The sequence below is a fragment of the Euprymna scolopes genome, chromosome 15, assembly GCF_053919585.1.
Source record: "Euprymna scolopes isolate OS-2025 chromosome 15, ASM5391958v1, whole genome shotgun sequence".
Classification (NCBI taxonomy): domain Eukaryota; kingdom Metazoa; phylum Mollusca; class Cephalopoda; order Sepiida; family Sepiolidae; genus Euprymna; species Euprymna scolopes.
Window position 1 is genome coordinate 116,844,097 of NC_136496.1, and position 13,412 is coordinate 116,857,508.

Sequence of the window (13,412 nt, forward strand, 5' to 3'; positions counted from 1 at the left end):
GCAAACCTGGCAGCAGTTTTGATTTTCAGATGTCTCTTCATCTTTATTGCCTGTTTCAATCTTGTGCCAGAAAAGGTGAACATCGATAGCCCCTATCCATGCCAAATGTGTTCCGAGTTTTTTCAGGATTTCAGATTTTAGCATACAGTGTATAACCGAAGGCTTAAATCAGAAGATAAGTTGAAGAGAATAATTGTTTGTATTTTAAAATTTTTTTCTTTGAATTAGCTTTATACTAACTAAAATAAAATTTTTCATTAAAAAAAAAAAAAAAAAAAAAAAATGGCCAGTGTTTGCACAAAGCAAAAATCAAACTTTTGTTCGGTACCTTCCATCTTTTTTCCATAAACTGCTTGGATAATTCCAAGATTAGCATGGTCCTTATACTGCATAAGTACACAAATATTTTTCAAATTGAAATTTATGCAAAATTTGAAGCTCGGATATCAACAGGATGCACCATAGCCTTATAATGCATATCAAATTTTCTCTGACCTCCCCTCTCACTTTTGGCAAAGTTTCACATAAAATCACCACTTTAATATCAACACAAAGATTTTCAGAATTTCTTTTTTGGAAATCGTCACTTTCATTTATGCGATATTAAGGATTATAATATTGTTCAAATAAATTTTGAAAGTTATAATTGAAATCCCTAAAAATTAGAATTTCTGAGAATAGATAGTAAAGTGAGGTTGCGGAGTTGGAACTTTGAGAAACTCTAACTCGTAAGAATGTTTAGAGACGGTGTTTTAATTCTTGAATCAACACTGTCTGAATATTGGAAGACTTTAAAATAAGGTAGTTGAGTAGGATAATTTGGAATTCTTTGAACTTTTTCATTTAGTATTTTCTCAATTTAACACGGCCCCTCCTCCAAGGAGGAATGGAAAGTACCCTCATTACCAAATTGGTAAAAATGGCACTCTTGTTCATAAATACCTAAAGGTATTCAAATATTTCTCCCAAGTTCAATAAGTTGTAAATAATTGTGTTCAATTAGTGATCAGAGGAAATAACTTTGTTTTTAATTTTTTTTTTTTTTTTTTTTTTTTTTTTTTTTTTTTTTTTTTTAAGGCTGCTATTGTTGTCAACACTGAAAGTCACACTGTAACCAGATTGAATAGTCGTAAGTATAAAAAACGTTTCAAGTCTTTTCTCTAAAAGAATAACCTGTTTACACTTTGCTCAGTTGTTTCTGTTGCCTTTTTTTACTTTTTTTTTTTTTTTTTTTTTTTACACTTCAATTTGATTCCTTTTTATAAAAGGAAGATATTTTGTAATTTTATCAAACTGTATTTTTTTTTTTTTTTTTTTGCATTTTGTCATAGAAAAGAGCGAAGTTCACATGATTTTCTTTTACTTTTTCTTGTTTTTAGTGATTTTCTTTAACTTTTTTTTTTTTTTTTTTTTTTTTTTTTTTTTTTTTTTACTTCCCTTTCAAAAACTAAGATGTTTTACTTTTTTTACTCCTTTTTATTTTTACTTTTTCTCTTTACTTTTATTTTACTTTCCCTTTTATACACTTTTTTTTTTAGTTTTTTACTTTTATTATTTTATTTTTGTTTTGTTTTTTTATTTGTTTCTGGGGATTGTATTTCTGATTCTTCCCCAATCTCTCAGTAACTCTTCAATAACTTCTTTCCACAGCGGAAAAAGGACTTGGAGCTCTAAATGTTCTAGACGTCCATGGAGATCATATTATTGCACTGCATTCAATGCCCAACAAACCTCATTCTTTGGTGAGTATCAGAACAGATCTATTTTTATTTTCTTTAATGAAGATTCTTAAAATCTGTCAATACTGGAAGCAAAAAAATAATAATCAGCACAGACTTTTTTAGAAAAGTGTTTTCTTAGATTCAGACCCCACCACCACCACCACCAAACACACACACACACACAATGAAACTACCTGTTGGCCATGGGTGGTGACTTGTGATGCTCGAGGACAGGATCGTAGTGACTGAGCAGCCTGTGGTCTGGTAACTAAAATTTTGTGGCATGCCACACTTCACTTTGAGCCTTACTGAGCTAGATGGACGATCAGATTGGTCTGATCCGACCAATTGGCTGGTCATATTAACCCTTTCTCACTTGTACAAAATCTGAATCAGGACAATGGCTATTGGGTCAATCTTTCTGAGGAAGGAGGCATACCTTCTGTCCCCAGGTGAGTAATTATCTTAAGAATCCCAAGGATAGAATCTTAAATTATCAGTCATCAGCATGAATATATTGGCTATGTAGCCCTGCTGTTACTGGGTGAATGTTTCCCCCTAGGTGTTATAGGGCTCTAAGGTGGGTGGAGAGCATGACCAATAAAACACAAATTTACAAATGCCAGTTAACAAATCCGAAACCATTGCAAGTAAAGTCATGAAATCCAGTAAAATACCATATCCAGAATGTATACAGACAAACCTCCAACCAAGATAGCAAAACAGAAATAACTGCTTATTATCCAACATACATAGTTCTTGAGTCTGTGGATGACAAACCCATCACCAAACTCTCACACATCATAATAGAAAAATATCTCGCAGTGAACATGGTTCCAAAATCAGTCAAAACAACTCGTAAACAATACCTTGATAGAAGTTAAAAACAAGTATGCAGAAATATTGCTAAGAACCACAACATGAAAATAAAAGTGTATCCCTATAAATCTCTCAACACCTCAAAAGGAGTGGTGAAAAGGCCAAAACTTGGATAATTGTACAACAGATGAAATTAAACAAAACGTAAAAAAACTTGTAACAAAAGTAAAGAGTCGCTATAAAGAAAAACAATCAAGAAATAAAAACTAACACATGCATCCTCATATTTAACTCTCCCAAACCTCCAACCAAAATTAAGCTCAGGTAAAAATAACTAAAATAGAAATCTATATTCCTAATCCACTTTGATGTTACAACTGCCAGAAGTTTAGACACCACGAGAACTGTTGTAACAGAAAGAAAATATGTAAAAATTGTGGAACAGATGCCATCACCAGGAAGCCACCTGCCAACAACTGAAATGCATAAACTACCAAGGCCAACATTCAGCTGACTCAAGATTCTGTGAAGCATGGAAGAAAGAGATAACAAAAATTAAATACACCAAGAACATCTCCTTCCCAGAAGCCCCAAAAATTCTTGAGACCTCCTATCCATTAACCAAGAGTAACTCTGCCACTGCAAACTACTAATTCTGAATGTCAAAAATGTGATCTTATAAGAAAACTGGCAAATATGAATTCTTAACCTTTCATAAAAGAACTATAGACATCTATCCAACAGTCTAAACAATCCCCACCTCAAAACCTACACAACAAAAACACCTAAAGTAAGCAACAGATATAGCATACTAGAAAAAGTAGAATTGGAAGAAATCCAAACAAATCTTATAGAACAAGATTTTCAAAACAAGATCTGTCACTAAAAAGTTGGTCACATGCTAATAGAAAAAACAAAATAAAACATAATGGAACTACATGGGTATAAAATCTAACTATGGAGAAATAAAATGCATAATGGTAAACTACAATCCCGGCATAATATGCTTGCAAAAAACACGTTAAGAAAAAAATAAACTGACATTAAGCAAACCAATACAAACCTAAACTTTCTGCCAAACTAATCACTTCCAGATTGTACAAACTCTACACACATATAAACCATATCTGGCATAAAATGACCCACTGCAGTTGATTTGCCGTAAAACCAAACTGCTTCTCGTCCATTTTCCATTCCAAAGTCATGCTTCAGTGTCTTCTTTTTTTTTTTTTTTTTTTTTTTTTTTTTTTTTTTTTTTTAAAGTTCTCAGAAACCAAGGGTCCCCTTCTTTAAGCTAACACTTGATACATAACTATTATAGTTCTTCTTTACCTATCAAATGTTGAGTTAGTAAAGTTAAGAATATTGATTTTCATCATTTTAATTGACCAGTTTAATGTTATACTATATCTTTGTTGTGGTCTCTTGGTTTTACCAGATTACAGAATAAAAATCTAAATGTTATTTTGAATATTTGTCAGTGTTTACTTGTAGGGGGGTGGGGTGCTAGTAAGACTAAACTGCTCTCCTTTCACAATTACAAGCCTCTCTAACCACAGATATCCATGATAATAAACTCCCTGAGAATTCTTCCCTCAAACTTCTCAGCTCAACATTCTCAAGAAATATAAACTGGAACAAACACATTGAGGACATTGCGAAGGCTGCTGCAAGGAAGGTGGGCTCCATCTATCATACTAGAAAACTACTCACACCTGAGAGTATTCTGTACCTCTACAAATCCACCATTCACCAATGCATGGAGTATTGTTACCTCCTCTGGGCTGGTGCATCTACCAGTAGTCTCTCCCTCTCATAGGGTCTAAGAAAGTGTCTTCAATCTAATAGGTCCCACTTTGTCACCTAGGCACCAACCTGCCCCATCACTGCAATGTTGCATCCCTGTGCCTATTTTACAAGTATTTTAATGGAATGTGCTCTGATGAACTCATTGCACTTGTGCCCCCTCAACATACATATCCCCAACAAACCCACTTAGCAACAAAATCGCACCTCTTCACTGTTGAGGTCCATAAATTCCTGAAAGCTTTCTACTCTAATAGCTTCTTCCCTAGAATAGCTAGACTGGAATTCCCTTCCTGCTACTTGCTTCCCTGACTGTACTGATATGCAGAAGTTCAAATGTAACATAAAACATCTTAATCTTAATCTTGGGCATGGCCGCAATTAGTGGCCCCTTAGGTCCAAATCCAAAAAGAAAGTTTCTCATGTCCCATTTATTTTCCATTTTACTTTTCACAGCAACCTTTTCCAAAATGCTGGTTATTTTTCTTTCGCGACAAAACTTGAGCCTTTTCTTTCCTTTGCGTTTCAGATGATAGGTGCTCTTCCTGCTGAGGGTCAAGAGGCAGACATAAAATGGACGAAGCTTGATCCAGATGTTGACCTGAAATTGGAAGGCATCAAAGTGGAGCTGCTGAAACATCAACTAATCGATGGCTTAATTAACAAAGAATATCGTAAGGACATCTTGTATACATAACAACCCTTTCCACTCAAACTTTCCATTCTCTACCCACACTTTCCATCCCCAACATTCTTCAGACTTGGTTCATAGATTTGGCCGAGTATCTTTATCTTTTTATATCTTTCACCCTCTCCTCCTGTCTGTTCCATTTTTTTTTTTTTTTTTTTTTTTTTTTTTTTAACTTAGCCTCCCACCTTTCTTTTTTCTACAAACTAATTTCACACCTTTCCCCCCTTAACATTGACATTATTTTTTTTCTGAAATCAACAATTATTGAAATTTTCTTTTACAGCGGATTTGGATGTTGAGAGTATTTTCTTGAAACCGTCCGATTGTGCAGATTCGAAATTACCCCTTATTGTTTGGCCGCATGGTGAGTAGATTTTTTAAGTTATAAAATTTGATCCTTGGTATTTTTTTTTTTTTTAATTCTGAACTTTATATTTTCACTTTATAATAAAAGTATTATTTTTCTTTACATCATTGGTTAAAAAAAAGAATTTCTCCATTGCCTTGTTGGAAGACAAAAAACAAATAAAATTCTTACTTCAAACTTCGGTTTCTGTTTTTTTTTTTTTTTTTTTTTTTTTTGCACAAAATATTTTTCCAAACTTTCCATATCTGAAATTGTTTTTATTTTCCAAATTCAGGTGGTCCTCATACCTCATTCATGTCAGATTTTCACTTGTACCCAGCAGCCATGTGTGCTTGTGGTTTTGCTGTTCTTCTTGGTAAGATTTTAGCTTTTTTTTTTTTTTTTTTTTTTTTTTTTTTTGTGGAAGTTTGGCAAGTAGAGGGGGCCATAGATTGTCCTTTAAAATGTTACAATGTATGTAAATGTATCTATTCCAACAGTATATGCTGTTACGAAATTATTTCCGACAGCACATGCGGTTTTGAAATTATTTTTTTAAAATAGCATTAATTTTTGCGTATTGTTTCTGAATTTTTTTAGATGAAGATTCTTCATATTTGGATTCTTCAAACTACTGTTCTCATCTTAACTGTTATTTTCACAACGTTTTCACCGATGTAATCTTCGACCTTCTTCAGGTTTATCTTGTGGAACTTGAGAATTTTTCTGTTGAACTCGGAAATCTGCACAAAATTTTGAACAGAACCACGAGAGTAGGATACTCTCGTTCCATCAGCCATGACTGGGTACAAGTCCTAAATAATTCGGTTATATTTGGAGTGTCGTTCATAATGAAGATTGAACCTTTCACCTTCAGAGGTATAACTTATAACTGAATTTTACCAAGTACTTTATCCAATATGCCATGTGTCCTTGAGACACTATACACTTGAAGGTCAGTTTACATCAACCAATGAATCGAAAATGACACTCAAGACGAAGTCGTGTGAATAATCCAAATATGAATTTTTGCATAATTAAATATTTCAGTGCAAAACATTTTATTTTCAAGATTTTCCAACTTTCCCTCTATATCCTCCTCCCTCTATATCCTCCTCCCTATCCTCATTGTTTTCTTGTTTTGTTATATTTTTAATTAGTCAATTACCGTGGTTCCCATGGCTTTGGTGAGGACAGTATCAAATCATTGCTTGGGAATATTGGTCAACAAGATGTGCAAGACGTACAGGTGAGTTGTCTTTCAAAGTTCTGTTCATTTCATGGTCATTTAATGAGAATTTGTTTCAATAGTAAATTTTAACAAGTAATATTAGATTATTAATCAAAATAAATGTCTTCTAAAATCAGCATATATGATAGATTATAATAGTAACATTTATTATATTGAATAAAATGTTATGATTTTTATTTGCAGTTTATTTTTTGTATTTAATTGTATTTATTTAGTTCTACATATTTTGTGTAATGATTTAGATTAAATAAAACATTTTTACTTAAGATTATAATAAAACAATCCATCGTTTTTATAAAATTTATTGATAATTTGCTGATTTTGTGTATTTCTGTTTTTATTTTGAAAATTAAAATTGTTTTTGGGGGTGGGGGTTACAATAAAATTGATAATTTACTGATTTTGGATTTTTACGATTTAAAAATGGTCTTTTTTTTTTTTTTTTTTTTTTTTTTTTTAAATCAAAATTTAAAATTTACTAAATCGTTTTTTACAAAATTGGACAAATTTTATATAAATGGATATTATTGCACTTCTAACGTTTTATATTCAATTTAGTTTATTTGTCAAAAAATTAAAATCAATGATAATCGTTTTGAAAAAATATATAAATATTTAAAATCTTCAAAAGTACAATTATATTTTAGTGCGTTAGGCACATCTGATTAAGGTGAAATAAGTTTTTATAAGATTCTTATATCTTTAAAGTTTGATAATCAATATTTTTTGGTAAAATTTTTCCAATAAAGCATTTTGTTGAACATTTTTCTATTGAGGCAGAAATCTTCAAGAAAATACCTGACTTTTTAAAATTATATTTATCAACAACATTAACAAAAACAATAAGCAAGCATAACCACTACACCATGGAACCTTTACAACTGGCTAATACCGTATATACAATTATTATTGTAACTTTAATGTCGCAATCTTTTCCGTACGTGGGAAAATTTTATGAACAAAAATTGCAAAAAGATTGATATTAGATGAAAATATGAAATAATCTCAAATTAATCAGAAAAACATTAGCACTATTCCCAAAGAATTTAAATATTTGGTAAATTTAAAATTTGTTTCTTATATAGTATACCTGAAGCTTTATTACAGAATAGTAGTTATCGCAAGTGAACTTAGCTTCAACACATTTTGTTGAGTCTCACGGTTCCTTGCTCGACGAATAGTTCCCGACTAGATCAAGCAATTAATCAATTATGGACGATTTCACCGATTTTGATGGCAAAAGTATGAAAAGTGTAGAATATTCATTGATCCTCATTCAATCCCCGGCAACGTCAAATCTTCCTGCTAGTGTGTGTGTGTATATACACACACGCACAACTGATGATCCCTGAAAACTTTAGACTTTTGTTAGTTTGAGAAAGCACGTTTGTTCAGCAATTGCAGGAAATTAAATGACTTACAAAATTTTTCCAGCAAAGGACTAAATGTTAAAAAAAATTTTTAGTTTTTATAGTTTGCAAAGTTAAAAAACTTCCAAGACTTTATATATATATATATATATATATATATATATAGCTGCAACATTTTTAAGAGTTTGGTTATGTCTTTGAAAGAAAACCTTGTTTCATAAGGTTAATTTAAAATTTTAGAAAACCAAATATTAAATATTTTAAATGTTTAAAATCTTTTTCTTTTGGTGTACATCTTTTTCAAAACAGACTATTGGGTTTTTCTTTTTCTTAATTTAACTTTTCTTTTTTTTATTCAAAATTGAAATAGTCTATAAATAAAAATTTTGTACTTTATTTTCTAGCTCGCTGCAGAATCTGTCCTAAAGCAAGGTTGTATTGATGAAAACCAAATTGCCATTTGCGGTGGTTCCCATGGAGGCTTTCTTACATCACATCTGATTGGACAATATCCAGTAAGGAAATTCCTTTATTTCTTTTCTTATATCAAGCAAAAGTTGATGTTTATAAGTACCCTCACTAAAAATTTTTAAAAATTGAGTAGAATTTTAAAAATAGTCAGTTTTGCATTTTGCTGACCCACCATTCATTAATACTTGGTTAAATGATACTGACTTATCTCCCTTTGCTTTACTAGATTTTTTTTTTCTCATATCAATGACTTGCCTGGGTGATTGTAGGTGTGTTGAGCAAAAAAAATAAAGTGGTGGTAGGCAGTCAGGCTCGAACCCGTACCACGAAGGAGGAAAAGAATGTGAAAAAAAGTGACGTCTTTGCTGTTGCGCCCATCGTCAAATTGGAACTGACGAATGTTTAAATTAAGGCTAGTCAATTGAAAAGAGGGGATGACTAGAATATCGGCACAAAAAAGCGACCCCCCCTCCCTGTAGAAAAGTGCCCAGTTGAGAGTGAAGGAATTAATGTTTTTATATTATTTTTCAATATTTGTCGTCCGAAGGTTGAGCTTCAAAACGATACTGATCTTGTGATAATCCGTTGCCTCTGTCAAAAGTTTTTGTGAGACATGCAAACATACATTTAAACACAGGTGAGATTTATATTATAGATGAATTGGTAAAATTTAAAACTGATTTTTTTTTTTTTTTTTTTTTTTTTTTTTTACCTGTAACTGCAAATTTTTTTTTTTTTTTCCAACCTGTACCCCATCTTGTTTAAACAACAAAAAATATTTCAGAAAATCAGCTGTGCTTTTTTTTTTTTCCTGACTTTGAATATTTTTCAGTATGCTAGATACATGGATAATAAAAAAGTGCTCAGAGTTGTTAAAGAAATAGTTTATAATTTTCCAACTGTTTGCAAAGTCAATTGCTAAACGGCAGAGCTTCAAGGAAATAAGGCATTCAGAATGTGCATAATTTGAAAAAAATTTCTTTTAAAATAAAGATTTATATTGAAGACAGGCCACTTGAGATTCTACAGAATTTATATCTACTTCAGATAATGGAGCAAAAATTGGAAACTAATTTGTTTCAGATGCATATGTTCATGTTACTCAATATTTGTTTTTTTTTTTTTTAATTACTTATCTTAGTATTATTAACTAGTCTTTATTCATTTTTATTTTCTGTGGTTCTTAGAATCGTTGGCTATTTGGTATTCAATATTATAGTTTTTAATTTAACCTTAACTACTTTGTATTATTAGTCTTTATTTATTTTTTTATTTTTTTCTGCAATTTTTTTTTTTTTTTTCCATAGTTCTTGTTTTGACTCTTATAATTAAGGGGGGGGCGGGGGTAACTGTTTACATATTTATGTTCAGATAAGAACAGAACTTGTCGTTCAGTAAAAAAAATCTAGTATAATTTTAACTTCTCAAAATGTTTTTACTTGTTTCAAGCCAGTGTTTGTTTGTAAGGAAAACCCTTTTGTTACATCTGACCCCATGATCAACACAACTCGTGTCAATCTATCAATAAGCCAAATTCAGAAAACGGCTAAATTTTAGATGAAAAGTATTGTTGTTACATATTTCTGAACACTTTCCAGATGATCTGTTAAGTGTTGAGCCATTACGTTTAACAAAGATGGCGGTAGTAAATCAAATCTGTGAAGAACTAATCCAGTCATGGTCTCGAGTGTTGAGTAATTCTTAAAAACAAAGATGGCGGCGAAGAATCAATGTAGTCTGGATCAGCAGTGGTTTAAGACGGAGACTGACAGCGAACTGACTTGCATCCAAAATTTGATATTTTTATAATGAGGTTGGAGGCTTCTCATTGGTTGATTGGTCTAATGCGTAGTTATAAGATCATCCAAATCATTGGGGTCATACCCTCAAAAACATTTTAACATGATCAATGATTTTGAGCAAACTAGTTTATTTCAAACATTGTTCTCTTTCCTACCATGCGGTCTCGTTGGACGACCGAGAACCTCTGGTATCGTTCACCCATCTCCAACCAAACCTGGGCTTGTCTGATTAATTTAAGATGTAATGTTTTGGGGGGTTTTTTTCCATATTGAATAAAACTGATGTGTAATATGAATTTAATCTCTAACCTTTATTTCACATTAAACAGGACTTTTACAAAGTGGCCATTTGCAGAAATCCTGTCACTAATCTCATACGTAAGTAAAGTTTCATGATTTTTTAAATTAGGATTGATAATTTGCATTATTTTGACTAGTGTTCTCATCTTGGATGTTATTCTCACATTTTGGCTGAGGTAACCTTTTTAACGTGTGCATCTTGCATTAAGTGGAATTTGTATGGAATTTTTTTATTGAAAGTTACATCGTCCGAAATGTGAAAATAAAACTTTAGATGAGAATGGTAATCTGAATAATGCAGAGTGAAAATTTGTCATTTTCGCTGTTTACATGTTATCCCACAAAATAAGGTTGGTTTTTGACAAGAATCTAACTCCTGTAAAAGGGGTGCATGCTGGATTGGGACAAAAAGAAAAATTGTGGTTTAGAAGGATGTTTAGTTTCCCTGACACAAACAATGAAGTTTAGTATCAAAACGGATACTACACTTTGCTTCTGTTATTTTGATTTGTTTAACAATTGTTTCATTAGTTTTTCACAATATTTTGCATCAAGTTATAAAATATAACACAGAAGACCGAGCCTGGTCTGGTTTGCCTCAGGATACCGAAAATTGGCAATATACTTGGCAAATATTTAAAATCTTTCATTAGGTTTTGTTCAAAATTCACCAAAAACTTTGAATTACTTTTTATTTATGTGAAACTAGTGTTCCCTGACAAAGAATTGAAAATATCATACAGATTGGCATTAATTCTTTTTCAGGAATATGTAAAACTAGTACATTATTGAATTTTTTAGATAAGGATTGGTTATTTTGATTCTTCGGACAACTGTTCTCATCTTGAGTGTCACAGTGGTTAGAGTACTTGGAAAAAATCAAAGGTTGAAGGTTCAATTGTCAGTGTGGGTGACGGAAAAATACAATTGCGAATTACTTCGAACCTCTGTTCAGTCATGGCTGACAGAATGAGAGCATGCTACTCCTATGAAGTAAATAAAGGGTTCCATTAGAAATTCTGTCCAGATTTCAGAGTTCAACATAAAAATTCCAGAGTTTGACAAGACATGCCTGAAGGTAGTCAGAGGTTACATCGACCAAAACGTGGAAATGACACTCAAGATGAGAATAATCTGAAGAATCCAAATACGAATGTAAAACTAATGTTAGTAATTTTTTTTTTTCTTGAAATATAAAAATCATGATTGCAGGAAGGATTGTTTTTTGTTTTATGTTCATTTCATAATGTAATTGTCTAAATAATTAGAAGAGGTTGAATTGTACGTTTGATAAGTAGCTCAAGTTGTAAGTTTCAATTTCAGTGTTGATTCTTTTAATGTAGGTTTCTCACTGCCAATGCAATCCTACCTGTATAAGAGCCAGGTACGCCCTAAGATGGAGTACTCTTGCCACATCTGCTCGGCACACCTTATCCATACTAGAGAGTTCAAAACTGGCTTTGTAATCTAGTAGGTGATGCCCTTTTCTCTTCCCTGCAACCTCTTTCCCACAGAAGACATTGTGAGCCTGTCTCTGCTCTATTATTATTTTCATGGCAAGTGCTTGACTGAACTCCAATCTATGCCAAACTTTCGCAAAAATGCTCAACTAGATACAACCACTATAAATGATTTCCCCCCACCCATTCTCTACCTGTGCCTAAATTTAAGCACAGATTCCATGAACAAAGCTTCTTTGTCAGAACTGCCTGCCTGTGAAATACTGTTCCGCTGGCCTGCTTCCCAATTGAATACAACATAGTTGCCTTCAACTCCAAGTTCTTGTTGAGCCGTCATCATAAATAATCAAATTCTACCTAATTTACACCATTAATAATTACTACACTACTACCTTAGATTCATCAACCCTTAGCCTCTTTGGTGTTGTCCCTGATAGTAGCCCCCTACACCAAAGTGGCAATTTGCCTGGTTTGGGGTGAAAATGTAATTAAAAAAAAAAAATTTTTTTTTAAATTATTACTATAATTCTATAATCATTTTTAATACCAATAGGCATTGTTTCATCCTTTTGGGAATTCAGTGCAGAGTCACGATTATTGCTGGTCAAAGGATTCAAACCCAGCCACGATGCCTTTTCTGACTCCATTAACAAGGAACATACCCATCAGCTGGAATATATATATATATATATAATATATATATATATATTTTTCTCTCTCTTTTTTTTTTTTTTTTTTTTTTTTTTTTTTTCTCTCTCCTTTTTCTTCCTAGATCTTTTTTATTTATAGTTATGTCTCGGAAGTAGAGTGAAAAGCACATCTTATTTTTCTTTTATTAATATTATTTTTTTTTCCTTGTACACATGTTTGTGAATTATTCCATGGATTTCTGCCTTTGGATTATTATGGACCATCTTCTTCCAATTACGGGATTTCTTTGGATTTTACTTGTACAAATGGAAATTTAACTTGAAGTTTTATATTTGGATTTTACCGTCACTGGATTTTTTATCTTCCACCAGACTATCCATTCATGTGTAATCACCTTTTTCTTTACCATATTCCCTCTGCTTAACTTATTTTGTTTTCAAGTAAGATCTTTGACTTACTTGTTGTTTCATCAAATACTTCTGCATGCAAAATCCGATCCCGCATTTTGCTAATTCCTACCCTCTGATGAGAAGGAGAGTATTTCTTCGAAACTCCGCGGATTAAGGACTATCCATTTATCTAGTGTTTCCTTTTCAGATTAAATAGGTTTTTAATTCATTTCAAAGTGTTTTTTAACATTTTATTAACTGTTTGCTCATTCATATATATATATATATATATATATAATCTCATCCACAGACTACTGGTTTGCTGTTTACATTT

General features: G+C 31.9%; 1 protein-coding gene across 1 annotated transcript in view; it reads left to right on the plus strand.

Annotated features, from left to right (window-relative positions):
• Positions 1-13,412, plus strand: part of LOC145294085 (acylamino-acid-releasing enzyme-like) — a 118,529-nt gene that overhangs the window by 86,686 nt on the left and 18,431 nt on the right. The window contains exons 12-19 of the mRNA XM_080141145.1: positions 1,078-1,129; positions 1,651-1,742; positions 4,876-5,020; positions 5,321-5,401; positions 5,679-5,759; positions 6,544-6,632; positions 8,410-8,520; positions 10,608-10,656. Coding sequence (XP_079997271.1) covers positions 1,078-1,129; positions 1,651-1,742; positions 4,876-5,020; positions 5,321-5,401; positions 5,679-5,759; positions 6,544-6,632; positions 8,410-8,520; positions 10,608-10,656 — 700 coding nt within the window. The remainder of the gene's footprint in view (positions 1-1,077; positions 1,130-1,650; positions 1,743-4,875; positions 5,021-5,320; positions 5,402-5,678; positions 5,760-6,543; positions 6,633-8,409; positions 8,521-10,607; positions 10,657-13,412) is intronic.